The 22,487-nt window shown below is 46.2% G+C and overlaps 1 protein-coding gene across 1 annotated transcript in view; it reads right to left on the bottom strand.

The window, feature by feature from the left end:
- U2SURP (U2 snRNP associated SURP domain containing) overlaps positions 1 to 19,354 on the bottom strand; it is an 83,978-nt gene extending 64,624 nt beyond the window's left edge. Inside the window, exon 1 of the mRNA XM_075937664.1 lies at positions 19,177 to 19,354. Within this exon, the coding sequence (XP_075793779.1) occupies positions 19,177 to 19,221 (45 nt within the window). The 5' untranslated portion in view covers positions 19,222 to 19,354. The remainder of the gene's footprint in view (positions 1 to 19,176) is intronic.
- Positions 19,355 to 22,487: the final 3,133 nt, after the last annotated feature.

Below are 22,487 nucleotides of genomic sequence, written 5' to 3'. Positions count from 1 at the left end.
GGCTCTGCCTTTTAAAGGTAGTACAAGCTGCAGCATCCCGGAGCCAGCATGAACCAGGACTGCATAGTCCTGGCTTGCACCAGCTCCAGGAGCTAACCCCACTGTGCCTCTGCCTTTTAAATTTAGTAAGAGCCACTGGGCTCTTATTACATTTAAAAGGCAGAAACGCAGCACGGGACCTGGCACAAGCGGGGACTGAAACAGTCTCCACTCGTGCCAGGTCCCTGACTGCTGTGGCTCTGCCTTTTAAATGTATTAAGAGCCAGGCGGTGCGCACCGGGTCCTGTGCCTTGCCTGTCCCCCTTCACCTCCTCACCACAGAGATGGCTCTCCCCAGCATTGGCTCTTGCTTCCCTCCCGCTTTCCTTCCTGCCCCGCTGCCTCTGATATAGAGGCAGCAGGGGGAGGGAAATGCAAATAGTCAACTTGCAGGGTGGTGTCAGTCTGGATCCCATTCAATCAGTTAAATGTTAGTTCAATCTTCTGTTAAACTGGTTAACTGACTAATCAGGATTGTACATCCCTAGTCTACACTAGAAAACAAGACTGAACCAGCTACGTCACTCAGAGGTGTGAAAAATCCAGACTCTGAGTAACATAATTAGCCAACCTAAGACCTCTTCTAGACAGCACTGGATCAATGGAAGAAGTCTTCTAATGACATAGCTATCATCCTTTCTTTCATCTGAAGAAGTGGGTTGTGCCCATAAAAACTCATACCACCATCTATATTTTTTATTAGTCTCTCAGGTGCTGCAGGATCATTTGCTGTTTAAGTGTTTTCAGTTACAGACTAACATAACTACCCCTCAGACATCTTGGGAGTGTTGGATTACGTATACTAGTGCTTCTCAAGCCTCTAAGTGTAACTCCTTTATACATTAAAAATACGTTTATTACATTTCTTTATAGTTAACACTATTATAAATGCTGGAGATGAAGCGGGATACAGGGTAAGGATGTTAAGTAGCGTGTAATTCACTAATTGAATTGTTGATGCATTTTTGCATCAAATATTAGATTAGTCAATAGGGTAGCTCTGCCCCTTTGAAATGCCGCCACCACGTTTCAAAGGGGCAGCGCTGCAGGGAGCCCGCAATCAGCTGGGGATTCCCGGGCTTCATGTGGCACTGCCACTTTGAAGTACTCCTCCTCCCCCGCTGCCTCTATGGTTTTATCTAGATTATGGGCAACAGTCAAAAGAACAGTCAAATTCCTGCGGAATTTGCATATCATCTTCCGATTGCGCTTTCGGAAGTAGTTTAGATGCAGCTTTTTTGGCGAACTCCCCCCTCCTCGGTTTACACGACTTTTTGACCAAGGGGCCGTTCGCCGAAAAAGTCGCGTCTAAACTACTTTCACTTTTGAAAGCAGAGACCAGCCACCACCACCACCAGCTTGGCGAAGGATGGACCAGGCACCATTGGAACAAAGGAAGGATAAAGGGGGCCCAGAATGTGGGGACGTTGGGGGGGCTGAGGCTCCCCCAGTGGCGCAGTGGATAAGGTACCTGCCTCTGTAGCCAGAGGTCACAGGTTCGAGCCCGGAGAGCTTTTGAAACTGCCATCAGAAGATATGCAAATTCCCACAATTTGCATATCCTCTTTCAACTGTTCCCCATAGTCTAGATAAGCCCTATTTGGTAGAGGCATGCTCCCCCATCCCTAGGCCCTGATTGGCCTAGGGGCGGGAGAGTTGCAGGACTTGTGCGGGCCAAATCAACCCACTTGGTGGGCCACATGCAGCCCACAGAGGCTCCTTCGCCCACTCCTGTCAAACAGTAAAAGCTAGAACCACCAAATTCAATATACAGCCTCCTCTTATCATAACTTAAAGCAAGGTCCGGGTTAAGGATATGAACGACTAGTCCTCAGCTGGCCCAGGCTGCACGCGATGTTTCAAAGGAGCAGTGTCATGTGGATCCCGGGGTCAGCTGGGAACTCCCCCGCTAACCTCAGGCTCCATGTGGCAATGCCACTTTGAAACAGGGGCTTTTGCTACACTTCAATGGCGGAGACACACTTATCGACTAATCAAATAGTCAATGCAAATTGCATTGACTATTTGATTAGCCAATTAATTAAAATTTGACATGCCTAGTCAAGATTTGGCTGTACCGGGAGAATGGGATGTGCTTGGAATGAGGTTGCTTCTCATAAAACCATACAGAAAAGAGACAAAATCACCAGGTAGGTGAAAGGGGCTGGCTGGGGGTGACCCTTCCCTCCTCATAGGACTGCACCAGCCCTGAGTGGCTGAACCTTCTCCCCCCTCCCTCCCAGATTTGTACAGGACCATTGCTGGCTGTTCCCCTTCATCAAGGAGAAAAGGGAAAGAACAGAGTTTGAAACATATGCACTTCCTCCAGCTGGGAAACACAGAGGGCAGACGAACCTGGACCTGCTCCAGCCAAGAGACATACATCCTTCCCCGGATTATGCCCGCAAGAGCTGCAGTGGCCATGGAGAGGCACTTTTCACCTGACCCCATGCTGCTATGGTGAGAGAGGGTTGGGGTATCCTACCATCAAGGGACAACCTGCATGCTGAACCCCTCATCCCCACCCCTACCACAAGGAAATGATTTAACTGAACTATGTACATTTGTATTTTATTTTCCAAGAAACAAAAATTAATTGAGTTAAGAATTTGAACAATTGCAGGTAAATCTTCTAGTACAGTGATTCCCAACCTTTTTATACTGCGGACCTGCAAACGCATTCAAAAACTTTTTACGGCCCAGCACTGGAACATTTGCATATTCATTATAGTAATTAATTTATCTGCATATTTTCCTATTCATTGCGGTAATTACTTGTAAGTGGTCATGTATTATTTTACACTGCATCTGTACACACACAATACATGTGATTGTGTGGATGGGAAGATCAAAATCATACTTTGTTAAACAGATGGCATGCTTTGCAGGATAGTTCTGGTTTTCACCAATTTTTGGAGAAAGGCAAAGGGGTACGGGAGGCAGGGCAGGAGAAGGGGGGCTGTACCCAAGAGGAAGGGAGGGAAAAAAAGAAAACAGGGACCAAGTTGGGGAGAGGCTAGGCTGAAAGCAGCAGGGCACTGACTTCAACTTGGAGAGCTTCTCCCACTTTGTCCTGTCACCCCACCCTCTTCAGTAGTGGTGGCCCCTGCTCAGCTCCAGCCGCCCCACAAGGGGGTCCCAAGCCAACCCCCAGGGCTCATCATGGCTGAGCAGCCTGTTCCACCATGCAGATCAGCCGCCCCCTAGAGCATGCTCAACCCCCAGAGGAGCCCTGCTCCACCACACAGCTCAGCGACCCCAGAGCAGGCCCACTCAGTGGCACAGCCCAGCCACCCCCGGATCAGTCCCACCCCTTGGATCAGTCACCACCACGCAGCCCCATCGGCCGGGCTAGGTGGCTGCCGCGGAGCTGAACCCAGGGCCATGATGAGGCTGCCCCAGTAGGGACAGCTCTAGCCGCAGCACATGGGGCAGCTGTTCCTTATGCTGCCCTGCCGGCCAGGCTGCGTGGCTGCCACAGAGCTGGAACCAGGGTCTTGGTAAGGCTTCCCCAGTAGGCTGGGGGCATGGCCTGGCAGAATACCGTGGCCCAGCAGGCAGGGGTTCATGGCCCATCACCGGTCCACAGACCAGTGGCTGGGAACCACTGTTCGAGTACAGGTGACCTCCACACTTACGACCTAATTGGTTCCTGAAGAACCGTCGTAAGTCGAGCCATTGTAAGTCGAACACTTTTTCCCCCATAGGTGCAACGATAAAAGTGGGGGTTACATTTCTGGCCCACTTTGCCTCCTGGAAGTTGTAGTCCATGGCGCAAGCTGCTCCCAGAGCCGGCTGGGGGCTGTGCCAGCGGAAGACTGTATGGCACGAGCTGCTCCCAGAGCCAGCTCGGAGCTGTGCCAGGTGGAGGTGGCAGCCAAAGCAAGGCGGTCAAAAATGCAGGGGTTAGTATATCAGGGGGTCGTAAGTCAGAGTTGCCTGTATACTATAGAAGCAAACCACTCCTAGCATGGAACAGCTATCCAGGCAAGCTTGCATTTTACATCAGTACAGTAACAGTCATACTCGCTTAAGAGAAACGACATGTACCAGTAAAATAAAAGTTTTGCCAGTATAACTTCATTTACAGCAGTGTTTCCCAATTGGTGCTCTGCGGAACCCTGGGGTTCTGTGAAGTGAAAGTAAGGATTCCGCGAGAATGCGGCACTCCCCCGCCCCCTTAAAAAGACAGAGTCTATTTTGCAGCTTTTTATTTATTTATTGCTTGACCGATTCTGGTGGGTCTTTTTTTTTTTTTTTTTTGGACAGACTTTACCCTGGCAACCCTAAGGGTTCCTTGAAATTCTTTTAAGTTGAAAAGGGTTCTGTGGCCAAATAAAATTGGGAAACACTGATTTACAGTATCACACCTCTTCACATCTGACAATAGTGCAGAATCGGTAGTATAGGCATAGCCACAGCTGTAAAGTTACAGAGAACAATACCGTATTATATCAAGGCTCCTCAACTTTGGAAGTCCCGGATGCCACAATGATACTCACAGCACATGCAGAGGGCCACAACTTAAGTGGGGTTGCACATGCATGCAAATATATGCAAATAGCTTGTTTCACACTGACTGGCATGAATACAAAGATTAAGCTTTAAGTGGCCAGTGAGAGCCAGTTAGCACCTCTCAGGCTCTGCCCACAAGGTTAAGCAGCCAGCACTTCCCACAATGCCCCAGCACTCCTAGCACCTCCTCCCTGAGGGCTAGAAATGCCGACACCCTGTACCCGTCTGTTTCAGCCAGCCTGTCCACTTGCGTCTTTCAATGATCACCCCGTCTGGGAGATGCCTCGCCGTTCTGGAGCATGTTCCCAGTAGAGGCCATGTTCAAAAGACCCCAACCGCGGGCCACATGTTGAGCATAAACCCAAACCCCACCACGGGCTGCAAACAAACAAGCTACAGGCTGCATGTGGCCCACAGGGCGCATGTTGCATAGCCCTGTTGTATACAATTGTTTGAAAGACAATTGAGAGAGATCAAGTAATTTTTATAAATTTGCTAGACAAACAAACTAGACAGATGAAATGTAAAAAACCAGAGGGTATGTACGGTGTTCCACCAACAGATGCAACAGCAATGTGCTAGAAAAGAAACCAAACCTAAATACCAGTAGGAGGATGGAATTTCTTCTGAAGAACCCGTTTTGGACTCCAGCTTATGTATCAGATTCTACTTATAGATGTCTAATAAATATGACACACTAATCCCCTCCAGTTGTTCCCGGCTGCTACAAAGAGAAAGAGTTAGTCCTATACTACCCTTCTAGCAAGATTTTTCAAGTACTGTTCTCCCATGAATAACTCTAGTTTCTGCCCCTGCTGCTGCTCACAGCTTTACAAGTACCCACTGGAAACTGTCCTTGCTTGACCTTTATACACTACTGCCACACTTCTAAAAAGCATCAATTAAACTAGCCAGTAGTGTTAACTTTCTCTCATAGTTTAGTGCCTTTTCTTCTTCCTCACTGTCTGAGGCCATGCCTACATAAAAATGTTATGTTGATCAGACCTTCGGATCACTATCCCTTCCTCCTTTTCCATGTAGGAACTAATGATATGGCCAAGAATGACCTTGAGGAGGTCAATGAAGATTATATAGATCTGGGGAGACGGTTCAAGGAATCTGAAGCGCAAGTGGTGTTCTCGTCCATCCTCTGTTGAAGGAAAAGGTCCAGGTAGGGATCGTCGAATTGAGGAAGTGAATGCATGGCTGTGCAGGTGGTGTCGGAGAGAGGGCTTTGGTTTCTTCGACCATGGGACTCTGTTCCAGGCACAAGGATTGTTAGGGAGAGATGGAATCCACCTAATCGAGAGAGGAAAGAGCATCTTCACAAGCAGGCTTGCAAACCTAGTGAGGAGGGCTTTAAACTAGGTTTGTTGGGGGACTCTGACCAAAGCCCCTGAGGTAAGTGAGAAGGTTGGATACCAGGAAGAAACACAAGGAGGAACAAGCAACAAAGGAGGACCCTGATTCGAATGGAGAAGGTAGGGCAATCGACTGATTATCTAAGGTGTTTGTATACAAATGCAAGAAGCCTGGGGAGAATTAGAAGCCCTGGCCCAGTCAAAGAACTACGATTTGATCGGGATAACCAGGGCTCGACAATTAATGTAATCTACTCACCCGTGGCGAGTAGATTACAAGCTGGCCCAGCCGTGCAGCGTGGTCAGCGCATGCGCAGGGTGCTTAACTACGCAGCTGGCGAGCTGGGCTCGCCGCAGCTTGGCGAGCCCTGGGGATAACAGAGACTTGGTGGGATGACTCGCATGACTGGAGCACTGTAATGGAAAGATATAAACTGTTCAGGAAGAACAAGCAGGGGAGAAAAGGAGGAGGAGTTGCATTGTATGTAAGAGAGCAGTATGATTGCTCAGACCTCTAGCATATAGAGGAAGAAAACCCTGTTGAGAGTCTGTGGGTTAAGTTTAAAGATGGAAGCAACAGAGGTGGTGTTGTGGTTGGTGTCTGCTATAGACCGCCGGATCAGGTGGATGAGGTAGATGAGGCTTTCTTCAAAAAACTGAGATAAGCTTCCAGCAGGCCCTGGTTCTCATGGGCAACTTTAATCACCCTGACATCTGTTGGGAGACCAATACAACAGTACACAGACAATCCTGGAAGTTTTTGGAGAATGTTGGGGATAACTTTTCGGTAAAAGTGCTGAAGGAACCAACCAGGCGCCATGCACAGCTTGATCTGATGCTCACAAACAGGGAGGAACTAGTAGGGGAAGTAGAGGTGGGTGACAACCTGGGAAGCAGTGATCATGAGATAGTAGATTTCAGGATCCTGATCAAAGGAAGAAAGGAGAGTAGCAAAATGGACGTCAGAAGAGCAGACTTTGACTCCCTCAGAGAACTGATGGGCAAGATTCCCTGGGATGCTTACATGAAGGGGAAAGGAGTCCAGAGGAGCTGACAGTATTTTAAAGAAGTCTTATTAAAGGCATAGGAAGAAACCATCCTGATGTGGAGTAAGAAAAGTAAATACGTTAGGTGACCAGATTGGCTTACTGGGGAAATCCTTGGTGAGCTTAAACACAAAAAGGAAGCTTACAAGAAGTGGAAACTTGGACAAATGATTTGGGAGGAGTATAAATATACTGCTCGAGAATGCAAGGGAGTTATCAAGAAGGCAAAAGCGCAATTGGAATTGCAGCTAGCAAGGGATGTGAAGGGTAACAAGAAAGGTTTCTACAGGCATGTTAGCAATAAGAGGGTGATCAGAGAGTCTCTATTATGTCTCTATTATGTAGTTAACCAATCTATTGGGTGATGCTTACTGGGTAAGCAGTTTACTGGCAACCCAGCCAGGCTGGAACAGCCTCTCACCCTCTGTGCAACACTATTGGCCTGATTAATCCGTGGCCTGGAGGGCTAGCTGTTTCAGCCCACCCACCGCACTGCAGGCAGAGGATCCCCCGTCTGTGGGAATCATGGTTAATCAGTTAACTTAACATTTAACTGGTTAACTTTTTTAAATGGGATTTTACATCCCTAAATAAAATAAATAGGAATGACAAAGTAGGTTGCATTGGTGGGAGAGGGCTCTATCTGTGAAAGAAAATAGAATCAAGTATAGTAAAAAACTGGAATTAACCCAACTACCACAATCTTTATGGATAGAAATTCCATGATTAAATGTAAGAATGCAGTATTACTAGTATATAGTAGCAACGACCATGACTGTGAAATACTCTGTCCGAGAAGAGAAGCTACAAAAACAGAAAACCCAACAATAATAGGAGATTTCAACTATCCCTATTTTGATAGGTGTGTGTCACCTCACGATAGGATGGCAAGATAAAATTTCTAGACATGATTAATGACTGCTTCTTAGAGCAGCTAGCCCAGGAACCCACAAGGGAAAAATCATTCCTGATGTTGTCCTAAGTGGGGCACAATATCTGATCCAAATAGTAAATATAGCCAAAGCCTCAATAACAGCAACCATAGTGTAATTATATTTAACGTCTTTGAAGGGAGGAAAACAACAAAGAAAACCAGAACAGTAACATTTACCTTCAAAAATGGAAATGACACAAGAACAAGAAAGCTAGTTCAATGGAAATTTAAAGGAACAGTCACAAGGGTGAAATGCCTGCATGCTGCAGGTAAACACCATTCCTGAGATTCAAACTATACACATTAAAAAAAACCAGGAAGAGGACCAAAAAATGCTACCTTTGCTAACCAACAAAAAAAGGCAGCAACAGGCAAAAAAGAATCCTTTAAAAATTGAAAGCCAAATCTTACTGACAAAAACATGAAGGAACATACTCTAGCAAGTCAAGTGTAAAATATAATTAGGCAAGACAAAAAGAATTTGAAGGACAAATAGCAAGACAAATCTAACAGGACTTTTTAAGCACATCAAAAGCAGAAAGCCTGATGTTCAAGCAGTGGGGTCATTAGATGACTGAACTGCTAAAGGAGCACTCAGGAAAGACAAGGCAGTTTTAGAGAAGCTATATGAATTCTCTGTATCAGTCTTCACTGTAACTACAGATATGAGGCAATTCCAATACCTGAGCCATTTTATTAGGTGACAAATCTGAGAAACTGTCCCAGATCGAGATGTCAATAGACGAAGTTTGCAAACAAACTGACAAATTAAACAATAGTAAGTCACCAGGACTAGATAGTATTCACCCAAGAGTTCTGAAGAAACTTAAATATGAAATTGCAGAAATATTAACTGTGACATGTAGACTCTCTCATAAATCAACTTTTATTGCCAATTTTTAAGAGAGGCACCAGAGACAATCCTGACAATTACAGTTTGATAAGCCTAACTTCAGTACCAGGCAAAACAACTGCAACTATACTAAAAGAACAGAATTATCAGGCACATACATGAACACAATATTTTGGAAAGTATCAACATGGCTTTTGTAAAAAGAAATCATGCCTTGCAATTCTATTAGAATTCTCTTAGGGCATGTCTACACTGCAAGGCAAAAGTCAAAATAAGATACATAACTTCAGTTACATCAATTGTGTAGCTGAAGTTGAAATAGCTTAATTGGGCTTTATGGTGCTGTCTACACAGCAGAAAGTTGAAGAAAAAAAAAACAACAACACTCTTCCCTGGACTTTCCTAACTCCTGTGAAATGAGGGTTACAGGAGTTGGAGTAAGAAGTCCTCCATCTCAAAATTATTTCAAAATAACAGCTTGCTGTGTAAACACGCACTATGTTATTTTGAAATAATGTCCATTATTCCAAAATAACACTTGTGTGGACGTACCCTCAGAGGGACAACAAACAAGTTGCCATGGGAGATCCAGTGGCTATTGCATACTTGGATTTTCAGAAAGCTTTTGTCAAAGGCCCTCGCAATAGGCTCTGAAGCAAAGAGTCATGGGATAAGAAGGTCTTCTCATGTACCAGTAAGGTTAGGAAACAAAGGGTAGAAATAAAAGGTCCATTTTCAAAATAGAAAACAATAAATACTAGGGGTGGGGGTTCCCTCAAGAATCTGTACTGGGACCAGTGACATTAAGCATATTCCTAAATTATATGAAAAAGGGATAAACAGTGGGATGTCTAAGTTTGCAGATTCCAAAATAAGGATGTTAAATATTGGTTAATTGAATAGTCATTTAACCTCATGAATTCTTATCCATTACTTGACTATTCTATAGTCCCCAGGAGTGGGGCCAGTAGTCAGCATGCTCCAGCCCTACTCCTGAGGACCCCCTGTCACTCTGCATTGCCATGAGTGCCAAGAAGGTGCTGGTCCATGAGGGGAGCCAGTTTAAAAACTAGTCCCTCTCACAAATTAGCTGCTTGTCGCCCTGTGCTGCTGCCTCTGATACAAAGGCAGCAGCTTCTGTCCTGGTGGGGGGAGGGAGGTGGACTGAGCTCCTGGACCCAGCGGAAGCCAGAACTGAGCCAGTCTGCCTGCCCCAAATGCAGAGCAGCAGTGGAAGTAGGTCTCGGACCTGATGCAAGCCAGGACTGAGCTGGGCTGCTGGCCAGCTTACTAAAAAAATTGCTGGCAGGGAGGGGGAAAAAGAGTTGTGGTCTATAGCATTAACCTATAAGTTTTTGCTGATCACTTAATCTACTACACTATTACATCCCTAGTCCAAACTGCTAAGAGTCACAAAGGAATCTCACAAAACTGAATGACTGGGCAAAACAATGACACAAATACATGTAGACAAGCACAAGAGGCATAATCCCAACTATAAAAAAAAGTGCTGGGATCTAGAGTAGCTGTTACCACGCATGAGACAGATCTTGGAATCATAGTGGATAGTATTCTGACACCATCTGTTCAGTGGGAAGTGGCAGTCAAAAAAATAAATGTCAGGAACCATTAGAAAAGGGATAGTTAAGATGATACATCCACTCTTTGAATACTACATGCAGTTCTGGTCACCCCATCTCAAAAATACATTAGAATTGAAAAAAAAAAGTACAGAGAAGAATACAAATTATTAGGGTTATGGAACAAGTGATTAAAATACTGGGACTCAGCACCTTAAGAGAGAAGAGATTAAGTGTGGAATAAGGTGGAGGATCTAGAAAATCAGGAATGGTATGGAGAAAAAAAAAGAAAATATCTATCCCTTCTATAGCAAAAGAACCAGGGGTCACCACTGAAATTAACTGGTTTAAAACAAATATAAGGAAACACTTCAGATAACACACAGTCAATCTGTGAAAATTGTTGCCAAGGGAATGTTGTGAAGGCCACAATTATAACTGAGTTTTAAAAAAACAATTAGCTAAATTCACAGAAAATGACTTTTGTCCAGGATGGTCAGGACCCCAACCATACGATGTAGGGATGTTAAAATGTGTGGCTACAGCTGGAAGACAATATACTCGTTTAGATAGACAACTGGTTCAGACATGGCCCAATATGACCATTCTTATGTTCTTCAGGTGGATGCTTTCTTCTACTGCAAAAGAAACAGAGAAAGCTCACAACACACACACAAAAATATTCGGCTTGTTTTTACAATTAGATCTTCTCACTCCTGTGGCATCCACTGAGCAGATAAAGGGGCAATAAACAAAGAAGGAACTTTAAGTCACAGCATAAAATTGACAAGATTCTTGATGGTTATACTATTGCTCACAGCAGGGTAGATAAAAATCAATGAAGCATTTTAGAAAAAAAATGGACTTTTTTGGTTTTTTTAAGACAATAAAAGACTAAATTTCTCTCCCCTTTAAAAAAATTAAAATTAAATTTCATCACAAACATGATAAACTTACACTTAGTCTCATAAAAATGAATTAATGGCTCTAATCTATCCAGAAGAACTACCAACTCTTGCTTCTTGAACGTTCTGGGTTTTCAGTTTCTGTTTCACAACAGACTGGAGTCACATGTGAAATGACACAGGTTGAATATGACAGTTGCTGATCTATGCTTATGTGCTGGTGAAGGTGGGCCAAGCAAGGCTGAGGAATTAGTTAAGACACCGTCTTAAAGTCAGACAATGTATATGAAAGTAGGCAGAGTATAAAGCAGGGGTCAGCAACCTATGGCTCAGTACTCAATCAAATATCACTCTTTTGTTATTCCCAAAATACATGCAACTTTTTAAATTAAAATGAAAAATTCAAAATTTTAAAAACATAACAACATAAGTTTTTAAGTACATAAGAGCATGCTGTAGGGGATCTGTGCGCACTCCCAGCCGGGATAGTGAGAGGAACTGGAGGAAGCAGATGCCCCCATCTGGCCACAGTCACCCCACTGTGCTCCTGGGGCATATCCTATGGCCAACCACTGTGCTCCTGGGGCATATCCTATGGCCCAGACTTGGCAGCCCTGTGACTTCTGCAACGGTCCAGCTTGAGCTCCAGCCACAGCAGCCTAGTCAACAAAGCCTCAGTTGGGGCCAGGCCCCATCTGGCCATGGCATCCTGTCGCCGGCCCTGATCCTGGGGCTGGCCCCGCAGTCAGGCCTCCATCTGGCCGCAGACAGTGTTCATGGCAGACCCCTTCCTGCTGCAACATGGGTAGGATGAAAGGCCACAATATGGCTGCCGCTATCCTGGTCTAGCCCCTCATCCAGCCATTGCTGCCCCGGTGCAGCAGTCCAGGGGCGGATGAGATTGCCGCGGGGCCCCGGGCAGCACAATTTCACGGGGCCCCCCCCTTTGACACGGCGCATGCACGGGGCATCTGCAAGCGCGGGGCACGGGGCAGCCGCCCTGCTCGCCCTGCCCCAAATCCGCCGCTGCAGCAGCGTATCCCTGGCCAGATAAGTAATCTGGCCCCTGAGCCGCCCCCCACATACTCTACTTTCCATCCTTAGCAACCTGTCCTGCCTCCTGCACCTCCCACACACCAAGCCTCTGCCCTGAGCCCCTTACAAACGCCAATCCTGACTCCTGCACCCCCACATCCACAGACTGCTACTGCTGTTGAGGGTGAAGTCCCATTAAATAAAGTCTCTGAGTACAATGTTTTATTTATGCTATTATTAATCATGTCAATTATTAATATTAAGTTATATATATTTTCAGTCATGCAAATGGGCATTCTGATACCGGCTCGTTGTTGACCACTTCTTCCAAATTTTGATGTAATTTGGCTCTTTGGTTTGAAAAGGTATAAAGGAACAGGGGAGTGGACTGGAAAGAAAAGAGCAAAATATTATTCTGTTCAGTACACTCACAGCCTCTCTCTCTCTCTTCTCCCCCCTCGCACCCCCCCTCCCCCCCCACACAGAAAAACTGCCATGGCTTCTGAGTAAGAAAGACTCTATCTGGGAATATTTTGAAGAAATTCCTTCCCTGGGTGAAAAAGGAAAACATGTCAAGTGTAAGTAGTGTGAGAAGATGATGCACGGCCTAGTTGCAAGAATTAAAAATCATAAGGAAAACTGCTTACTGGGAGAATATGTTGTGTATATGTATGAACAATCTGGATCAATTGGGTTAGTAACTTAAATAATTCACCTTGTGATGGATCATTCTTCAAGACTATGTCTTTTAATAAGTGATTTAACAAGTAAATTCTCAAACTGTTTGCTATGTTGGATGTTGCTAGAAAAAGTTTATTTTAGCTAATCCTTATAGCTTAATTAAATTAACTAGGTTTAGACTCTATCACCCAAATACACAGTACAGAAAGCTTCAGTTAGAGAAATCTAGAGTTGCCAGTTGCCACTGGATGTCATTTTTTTTATTTTACATTACATAATACATGCCCCTTATTTTGGAACATCATGATTAGGGATATTAAATATCGACTAATCGAATAGTTGATGGATTTTGCATTGACTATTTGATTAGTCGATAAGGCACCTCTGCCTTTGAAGTGTAGTTTCAAAGACAAAAGCACTGTGTGGAGCCCAGAGTCATCTAGGGACTCCCCAGCTGACCCCAGGCTCTGTGCAGTGCTGTCGCTTTGAAATGCAGCATGCAACCCGCAGTCTGGCCCCAGATTTCAAGCAGTGCTGCTGCTTTGAAGTACCCCATCCTCTTTCCCCCTCTTTCTGATAGAGGCAGCAAAGAGGGGCCCTTTGCTTATCAGATAGTTGACTAGTCCTTCACATCCCTAATCATGACCACAGACCATACGAGTGATGCCAGAAGTTGGTCACGATTTTACTTCAGCATAAGTCAGCTCTCTCAAGGGAATCCTATTCTATACTTGTTTTTCCTCAAAAAACAGAAGTGCCAGTGAGTTCAATGGGGCTTGCTCCTAAAGGAAGTGCATTCAGTCTTAGCTTTTTTGACAATCTAGAATCGGATCTGCATCCTTGTCGAAAAATGTAAATGATTAACTGAATAACAGAGTGAGAACAACTGAGAAGAATGGGTATTCTAATCATTTTTTAATTTTGTTTCAAGATCCCCTTTAACCATAAGATACTTTGACTATCTGCAATAACTTTGGAGTCATCCATTAGCACTACTGCTAAATGTGCCATAACTAAACATATTTTAGAGAACAAGAGTGTCAGTAGCAAGCAAAGGATTTAAATCATCCATAAAACCACCCCCATGAATGGGTTTGTAGTAAGAACCAGCATATACCAAAAAGATAACATCCATGAAATCATTGCTCAATTCATTTATTCCACAAATTCTCTTTTGTGCACTGTAAATAAGAACTTTGTAATAACTCGATTACTTTAATAATCAGGCTCCACTCCACCTGGTAGAGCAAACTTTGGTGGAAGGTTGCAAGATGCAGCATATGAGAAGGAATTTGAACAGTGTGCAAGCAATACTGAGAGGAAGTTTGCCAGTTTAAGCCTTGCTGGGTGAGCACTGTACACAATAATCCAATAACATGTGCCTGTATGACACTAGATGATGGGGTTGCATATCTTTCAGAAATAATAGATACATCGAGCCACACAATAGAATATTTTTAAAAAGTGGCAGTGAAAGCTGTAATATACTGTGACCAAAAATTGAACTGTCACATGCAGTTTTGACAGAGATAATGCTGCAAACATGGCAAAGATGAAGAAACTTAGAAGAAACAGAAGGATGTTCCTTAACAACATGACTGCAGTGCTCATTTAATATATCTTTTAGACAAAGACTTAAATGCGTCTTCTCCAAGAATAAAAGAAAATGTTGTGAAGTCGCAAAATACTTTTGTTGACAACCATTTTGCTTCAGCTTCACTGAAGAGAGCAGGAGGATTCAAACTAACTCTCCCTCCAGATGTTCTGGGGCTGACTGTTTTGAACAATTTATTAAGAATTGGCCTATCTTCATACAACTTTGTGAAGAAAGCCATGATAAAATAGAAGTATCTCATCCAAAATATCTAATGTTGGAATAAAGATAAATGTAGAAGATATGCTCAGTAGGCTGAAGGCTATATCCATAGCCTTAAACAAACTTTAAGAAAATTCTGCTGCGTTGCTGATCTTGTCGAAATTTGAAAGACACTTCAAGAGACACTGACTAAAGAAACAATATGTGACTGGATCAAGCACTATTCTACCTCATTTTCTTGCAATCTTTCTTGACCCCAGAAATAAAGATAGATGCCTAACTTCTGAAGGAGATGCTACTGTCACGGCACAGGCATCTCAAAAATCACTCCGTTATCCCAGTCTTAATAAATTTTAGTTCCGGAGTAAAACCATCTAAACCAGTGATGAGCAACCAAAAATAGAGACGGGGGCTGTATGAATGGCCCTCTTTCACCTCAGTGGGCTGTAGCAACCCACATTCCACTGGGGCTCCACCTGCGACTCCATCCCTCCACCCCCTCTGCCACTATCCCATGCACCTCTCACACACTCGGCATCGAAGCTGCACACTTCCTATTAGGGAAGTTAAATAGCGTGTAATTGAATAGTCATGTAACCAGATGAAATTTTAGCAGTTATACCACTATTCGATAGTTCCCAAAGGCAAGACCAGCAGCCAATGTGCTATCAAAGGCAGCAGCATGGGGCGGCAGGCGGGAGCTGGTCCGTGAAGGGAGTCAGTTAAAAACCAGTTTCCCATACCAACCGGCTCCGTCTACCACCCCACATTGCAGCCTTTGTCTCCACCCCCTTCCACACACACACGGGCTGCTGTTGCAGAGCACCCTCTGTCCACAGGGAGCTCAGACTCCCCCAAGGACAGGGTCTGCTGCCATTCCATACTTCTGCCTCTGTATCAGGTGAGCCTGGCCACCACAGACAGAGGCTGCTTCACGGCAGCCTCTCCTACCCTCTCCCCCCAGGCACTACTGACTTAGAGATGCAGCAGCACAAGGCAGGGGGAAGGAGGGTCAGGCAGCACCGCAGAGCTGGTGCTGGGGGGAACCGTGTTTTAAGCCAGTTCCCCCCAGCATTGGCTTCTGCCTGCCCTGGCCTCCCACTGCCTCTGTAGACGACACCAAGAAGGGGGGGTAGGTGGGTCCATGGAGCTAGCATGCAAGGGGAGCCTACCCGAAAGCCAGCTCCATGTGCATATTGGCTCCCGCCTGCCCCCCTCACGCTCCATGCTGCTGCCTCTCTATCAGAGGCAGCAGCATGGGGGGGGGGGGGGAGAAGAGGAATACAGGCAGATCCACCAGTGCTCGTGGGGAGCCTGCTTAAAGCCAGCTCCTCACCAGCAACAGCTCCCCTCCCTCCTTGCAGCCTCTAGTACTGGCTACTGTAGCCCAGGCTTATCGGTTAATCATGCAGTTGTTCACACAATGACATCCCTACTTCCTACAACTCTTCCCTCCTTCCCAGCACTTTCGGGGTGTGCAAATCGCCTGATCTGTGTTCCATATGTGCTCCTCCCACTCCCTCCCAGAAATTGAACAGCTGCAAAAAAAGCAGGGAGAGGAAGGAAAAGGAGCAGAGATGAAGCGTCAATCAGGTGATTCACATTTCAGAAAGTGCTGGGAGGGAGAGAGAGAAAGAGGTGAGAAGAATAGAAAATATGGGGCTCCAGTGTATGAAGCATGTGGGGGAAGGGAGCAGATAAAGGGTCTTCAGGCCACAAGTGGAGCCCCAGTGGGCCGCATACAGTTCCTGAGCTGCAGTTTACCCACCACTGATCTACTCAGTGCACGCTTGCTGATACGTTGTGAACAAAGTCACTCCTCTGAATTGGTGTAAATCATTATCCAGGCACTTTAAAACAAAGTTCCTCCAGTTGCTAAGCCAACTTTTCACAGCAGCACTTGCTTTTACACTGTTAGGAGTAGAGCAGTACAGTAATAAATTCAAATGTCATGTGTTTCAGAAGAAACTACTACTAATTCTTATTCAGGTCTATAAGTGATATGGATCAATGGAAAAAAACAACATTCCAGTGATGGGAGACAATAGGTATTTAATACGTACATATAGCACATTTCATCTGAAAAGTTAAGAGGTTAAATAATTTATGTATTAAGTAGCAATGGAAACAGAATCCTGGTCCTCCAAGTCCCATATCCTATTCCTGGTCCATGACCCTTCCTCCTGGGAAGGCTGAATAGTCAGCTGCTAGGAAGAACTACATACAGTTACTGGCTAGCCATTCTAAGGCTTTGTCTACAATTGCACTCTTCTAAGCAACATTTTTGTTAATTACTTTTGTGAAAAAATACACCCCAAACCAATGTTTCACCAAGACAAGCACTAGTGTACACAGCTCTATGTCACTAGAAGATACTCTCACGCTGACCTATCTACTCCTGTTTATTGGGAGGGTGCTTTAATCTCCTGCCAGCATAGAGCAGCTACACAGGAGACCTGACAGCAGTGCAGCTTTATAATGGTACAGCCGTACCATTATAAGGTCCACAGTGTAGTCATAGCCTAATACCAGCAACATTATTGAGTATGAGATAATTTATTGCTTAACTATGTCTAGGATCATTGTCAGATGCTAAAAAGCATTCAACCCTGGGAGTAGACTAGAGTCCTTACTAATTCCTCACTTTTGTGGGAGACGCAGGAATTAATGGTTCTCCCACATCTGGATATTACTCCTAAGCATCCACTCTTGCCAAATGCAGATTTTGTGTGTGGCTTTAAACAAACTAACCAGTGACTACCATACAGTTTTGACTTGGACCTCGCTATCCTTGGTAATGTTAATTATGGAAAATAAACTTGGCTCACCAAAGAAAAACATCAATGTTTTCAATCAAAAGAGAGAACCAGGCCATGGAAACAGAAAAATCAACCTCAAGTTAACTACAAGTTTTTAATCCACAATTGGGAAACAATAGCCAAACAGGTATAAATATTTCCAAACTAAAAAATGGGACCACCTATGTGAATCAAGTTAAGCACATGCATGTGTCTGCCAGACTGAGACTTAATATAACAACAACCTCTTCCTAATTTCCAACCACTACCCCAAAAATATCAATTCCAAACATTTCTAGACTTTTGAGTCAAGAGGATAGAGTATTTAGGCCTCAATCGTACAAGTGCAATGGCTATCTAATCACACAGGATCTGTGCAAATGCTGCTGCAGGACTACAGAAAATACTGGCTTATTCCAGTACTACAGGAAATAAAGTTAGCCATGGAAATTAGGAACAGAGAGGAAGAATGACTGAAAAGTTGTCAAGCCAAACAATCTAGTGGGGGAAATGCCTAGTAATCTGAGCACAGGATTAGGAATCAGACACTAGAAAAATGCATGGGATTTAGGACAAGTCTGTCCATTTCTCCAGAGTCTCTAGCTACATCTACACTAGTGAACTTACAATACAGATGAACCAATGCAGTTGAGCCACTATACACTGGCTTGTGTAGCCACATTATGGCAAAGGGAATGAGAGCTCTTCAGTTGACATAAAACCATATCAATGAGCAGCAGTAGCCGTATCAGGAAAAGTTATCCCACCAATGGTGCACACTACCATTTAAGCTGGCAAAACTTTCACACCCTTGAGCAACATTAAGTTTTGCTGGCAAAAATGGTAATGGGAAGATGGCCTAAGAACACCTGAATCGCTTGCCCTCACCCCCCCCCCCCCCCACACACACACACATTATAACAAATAATTAAAACATAAAACAGATAGAATAGGGAAAATGTTTTCAATCTGGAACTGAAACTTAAAACTACTCATCACCAGCGCCAGACGCTTTAAAAATAATGTTTTCAAGCAAGGCCCGGGAAAGCTACTGAGACTGTTTCAGGGAAACAAAAAATAAGGCAAAATCCATCCCAATGAGCAAAGAAGCTATTTTAACAGGTATCCAGGTAACGGGGGACACACCGATCCCAACCCCCCGAATATGCAGCGCTGAGAGGGGGCGAACCCAGAGGAGCAAGGCTGCATCTTTGCCCCGCTCTGCCCCAACGACTATTCCCGCTCGGGAGGGGGGACGCGGTGCCAGCAGAGGGTGCAGGGAAGGGACCCGAGGGCTCATGGTGCAGTGGGGGGGGGGGGGGGCGCATCCCACAGGCCTTACACACGCACCCCGATGCTGGACAAGCAGTAGGAGAAACACTGGGCCCGACCTCCCTGCCCCAGCCCTTGCCCGCCGCCCCATCCATTCCGCCGCCAGCAGCCCGCAGTAACGCCGCGGACGGGCGGGACGGAGCAGGCCGCACGGCCTGCGCGGCCGGGTCCGAGCGCCCAGCACGGCCTGACGCCTCCGGGGCATGGATGCCGCTCCCGCCCCTGCCCCGCGCGGGGCCCAGGCAGCGGCGCCGTTTGCAGGGCCCGCGGGGCGGCCTCACCTTCGCACTGGCTTTCTGCGACCCGCCTGGCGTTTTGTCCGCCATCTTGCTTCTCTCCCCAGCTCAGCCCTGGCGGCGAAGAATCGAGCACCGATTGTAAAGGGAAGGAGACTGGCCGCGCTGAGGCGGGGAGGAGGAAGTGCGGCGAATCGATGGCTGAGCCAGCGATTCGGTCGGCCGGGCTGCTGCGGCTGGCGCCGCGCGGCAGGAGGGAGGGTGCTGCGCGCGCTGCCAGCCCCGCCCCGAGTGGCTGGCTCCAGGGGGCCTGGCTCCCTCGCCACTGACGCGAGTTTAGCGCCGGGGTCACGCCGGCTCCACGCGGGTGGCAAATAGGCAGCGGCGAGCGCTGGCAGGGGTGTCAGAGTGCGGGGTTGGAGGCGGGGGCGGTAGCCGAGGGGCTGTGTAACCGCATGAACACTTAGCGACACCCGACTCTTCGGAAGTCCCAGGGCACTCCCAGCCCCGCCCCCTGCCACCGCCGCTGCTGCCTCTTGGTCAGGTGGGAGGCCGAGCTGCTTCACAAGAGGAGCCAGTTTAAAAAACAGCTCACCTCACCGGCTGCCTGCCGCCCTGCTGCCTCTGATACAGAGGCAGCAGCCTGTCTGTGGGAGGGTCCGAGCTCCCTGCAGACAGAGGCTGCTGCCTCGGAGCAGCTTCTGCCTGCTGCAGGCCCAGGCTCGCTGAGGACAGGCTGCTCAGAAGGATGTGGAGCAGCCTCCACAGGGAGCTCAGACCCCCACAGGCAGAAGCTGCTTTGCAGCAGCCAGGGACAGATGAGAGTGCCACGGGGACGGGCAGCAACATTTCGCAGCCCCCCCCCCCTTTGACCCAGCACATGCACTGTCGTGCCAAGGCTCAAGCACGGGGCCCGGGGCAGCCGCCCCGCTCGCCCTGCCCTAAATCCGCCGCTGGCAGCAGCCTCCCCTGCAGTTCAGGAGGCGGGGCAGGCGGCACCATGGATCTGGTGCTGAGGTGAAATGGCTTTTAAGCCTGCTCCCCCCAGCTCCTGCCTGTCCCTCCTCACTGCCTCCTGCAGAGTTGGGTCCGCAGAAGCCCATGCACATAGGGAGCTGGCTTGAAAGGCAGCACATGTATCAGCTCCAGCCTGCCCCCCTCACCTGCCGCAATGCTGCCTCACCGAGAAGTCTCCTCGCCGCACAAGAGTGTGCAGCTGCCGGAGAGACAACACTGGCTGTTTAAAGCAGTCAGCCTGTCTCTCTAGCCCAGTGGTGGGCAAAGGGCGCTATGTGGGCTGGATCCGGTCTTCCAAGTCAGTGGATCCAGCCCGCAGCCGCCCTGCTGCTCCCCAAGCCAAACAGGGAGTGGGGGTGGGGAGCATGTGAAGTCCTCCCACCTCTCACCCTCCGCGGCTAGAGAGACACACCAGCTGTTTTAAAACAGTCATCATGTCTCTCTAGCTGCTGCACACCCCTAGCAGGGTGGAGAAAGGACACAAGAGACTTTGCCAAATGCACCTTAATATTTAGGGAAGAAGGCAGGGACAAAAATAGCAAAAAGAAGAAAATGGATGACAGCATAAAGGGCATAAGAACGGCCGTACTGGGTCAGACCAAAGGTCCATCTAGCCCAATATCCTGTCTGCCGACAGTGGCCAGCACCAGGTGACCCAGAGAGGCAAGCGATTTGTCTCCTGCCATCCCTCTCCAGCCTCTGACAAACAGAGAACAAGGACACCATTTTATCACCTGGCTAATAGCCTTTTATGGACCTAACCTCCATGAAATTATCTAGCTTCTCTTTAAACTCTATTATAATCCTAGCCTTCACAGCCTCCTCTGGCAAGGAGTTCCACAGGTTGACTACACGCTGTGTGAAGAACTTTCTTGTATTAGTTTTAAACCTGCTACCCATTAATTTCATTTGATGTCCTCTAGTTCTTCTATTTAGGGAACTAATAAATAACTTTTCTTTATCCACCCTCTCCACACCACTCATGATTTTATAGACCTCTATCATATCCCCCCTCTGTCTCCTCTTTTCTAAACTGAAAAGTCCCACTTGCTTTAACCTCTCCTCATATGGGACCCATTCCAAACCCCTAATCATTGTAGTTGCCCTTTTCTGAACCCTTTCCAAGGCCAAAATATCTTTTTTGAGGTGAGGAGACCACATCTGTACACAGTATTCAAGATGTGAGCGTACCATAGTTTTATAAAGGGGCAATAAGATATTCTGGGTCTTATTTTCTATCCCTTTCTTAATAATTCCTAGCATCCTATTTGCCTTTTTGACTGCCGCTGCACACTGTGTGGAAGTTTTCAGAGAACTGTCCACAATAACTCCAAGATCTCTTTCCTGATTTGTCATAGCCAAATTATCCCCCATCATACTGTACATATAGTTGGGGTTATTTTTCCTGATGTGCATTACTTTACACTTATCCACATTAAATATCATTTGCCATTTTGTTGCCCAATCACTCAGTTTGGTGAGATCTTCTTGGAGTCCCTCACAGTCTGCTTCTGTCTTGACTATCCTAAACAGTTTGGTATCATCTGCAAACTTTACCACCTCACTGCTTACCCCTTTCTCCAGATCATTTATGAATAAGTTGAACAGGATTGGTCCTAGGACTGACCCTTGGGGGACACCACTAGTTACCCCTCTCCATTCTGAAAATGTACAATTTATTCCTACCCTTTGTTTCCTGTCTTTTAACCAGTTCTCAATCCAAGAAAGGACCTTCCCTCTTATCCCATGGCCATGTAATTTACACAAGAGCCTTTGGTGAGGGACTTTGTCAAAGGCTTTCTGAAAATCTAAGTATACTATATCTACTGGATCCCCCTTGTCCGCATGTTTGTTAACCCCTTCAAAGAACTCTAAAGATTAGTAAGACAGGATTTCCCTTTACAGAAACCATGTTGACTTTTGTCCAACAAATTATGTTCTTCTACATGCTTCACAATTTTATTCTTTACTATTATTTCGACTAATTTGCCCGGTACTGAAGTTAGACTTACCGGTCTGTAATTGCCAGGATCGCCTCTAGAGCCCTTTTTAAATATTGGTGTCATGTTGGCTATCTTGCAGTCATTAGGTACGGAAGCCAATTCAAGGGATAGGTTACAAACCACAGATAATAGTTCAGCAATTTCCCATTTGAGTTCTTTTAGAACCCTTGGATGAATACCATCCGGTCCCGGAGATTTGTTAACATTAAGTTTTTCTATTTGTTCCAAAACCTCCTCTAATGACACTTCAATCCGGGACAGTTCCTCAGATTCATCACCCACAAAGGACAATGCAGATTTGGGAATCTCCCCAACATCCTCAGTCGAGAAGACTGA

Source organism: Pelodiscus sinensis, chromosome 10, assembly GCF_049634645.1.
Source record: "Pelodiscus sinensis isolate JC-2024 chromosome 10, ASM4963464v1, whole genome shotgun sequence".
Lineage (NCBI taxonomy): Eukaryota > Metazoa > Chordata > Testudines > Trionychidae > Pelodiscus > Pelodiscus sinensis.
The sequence above is the reverse complement of the archived record's forward strand: the minus strand, read 5'-3'. Positions and strand labels throughout refer to the sequence as shown.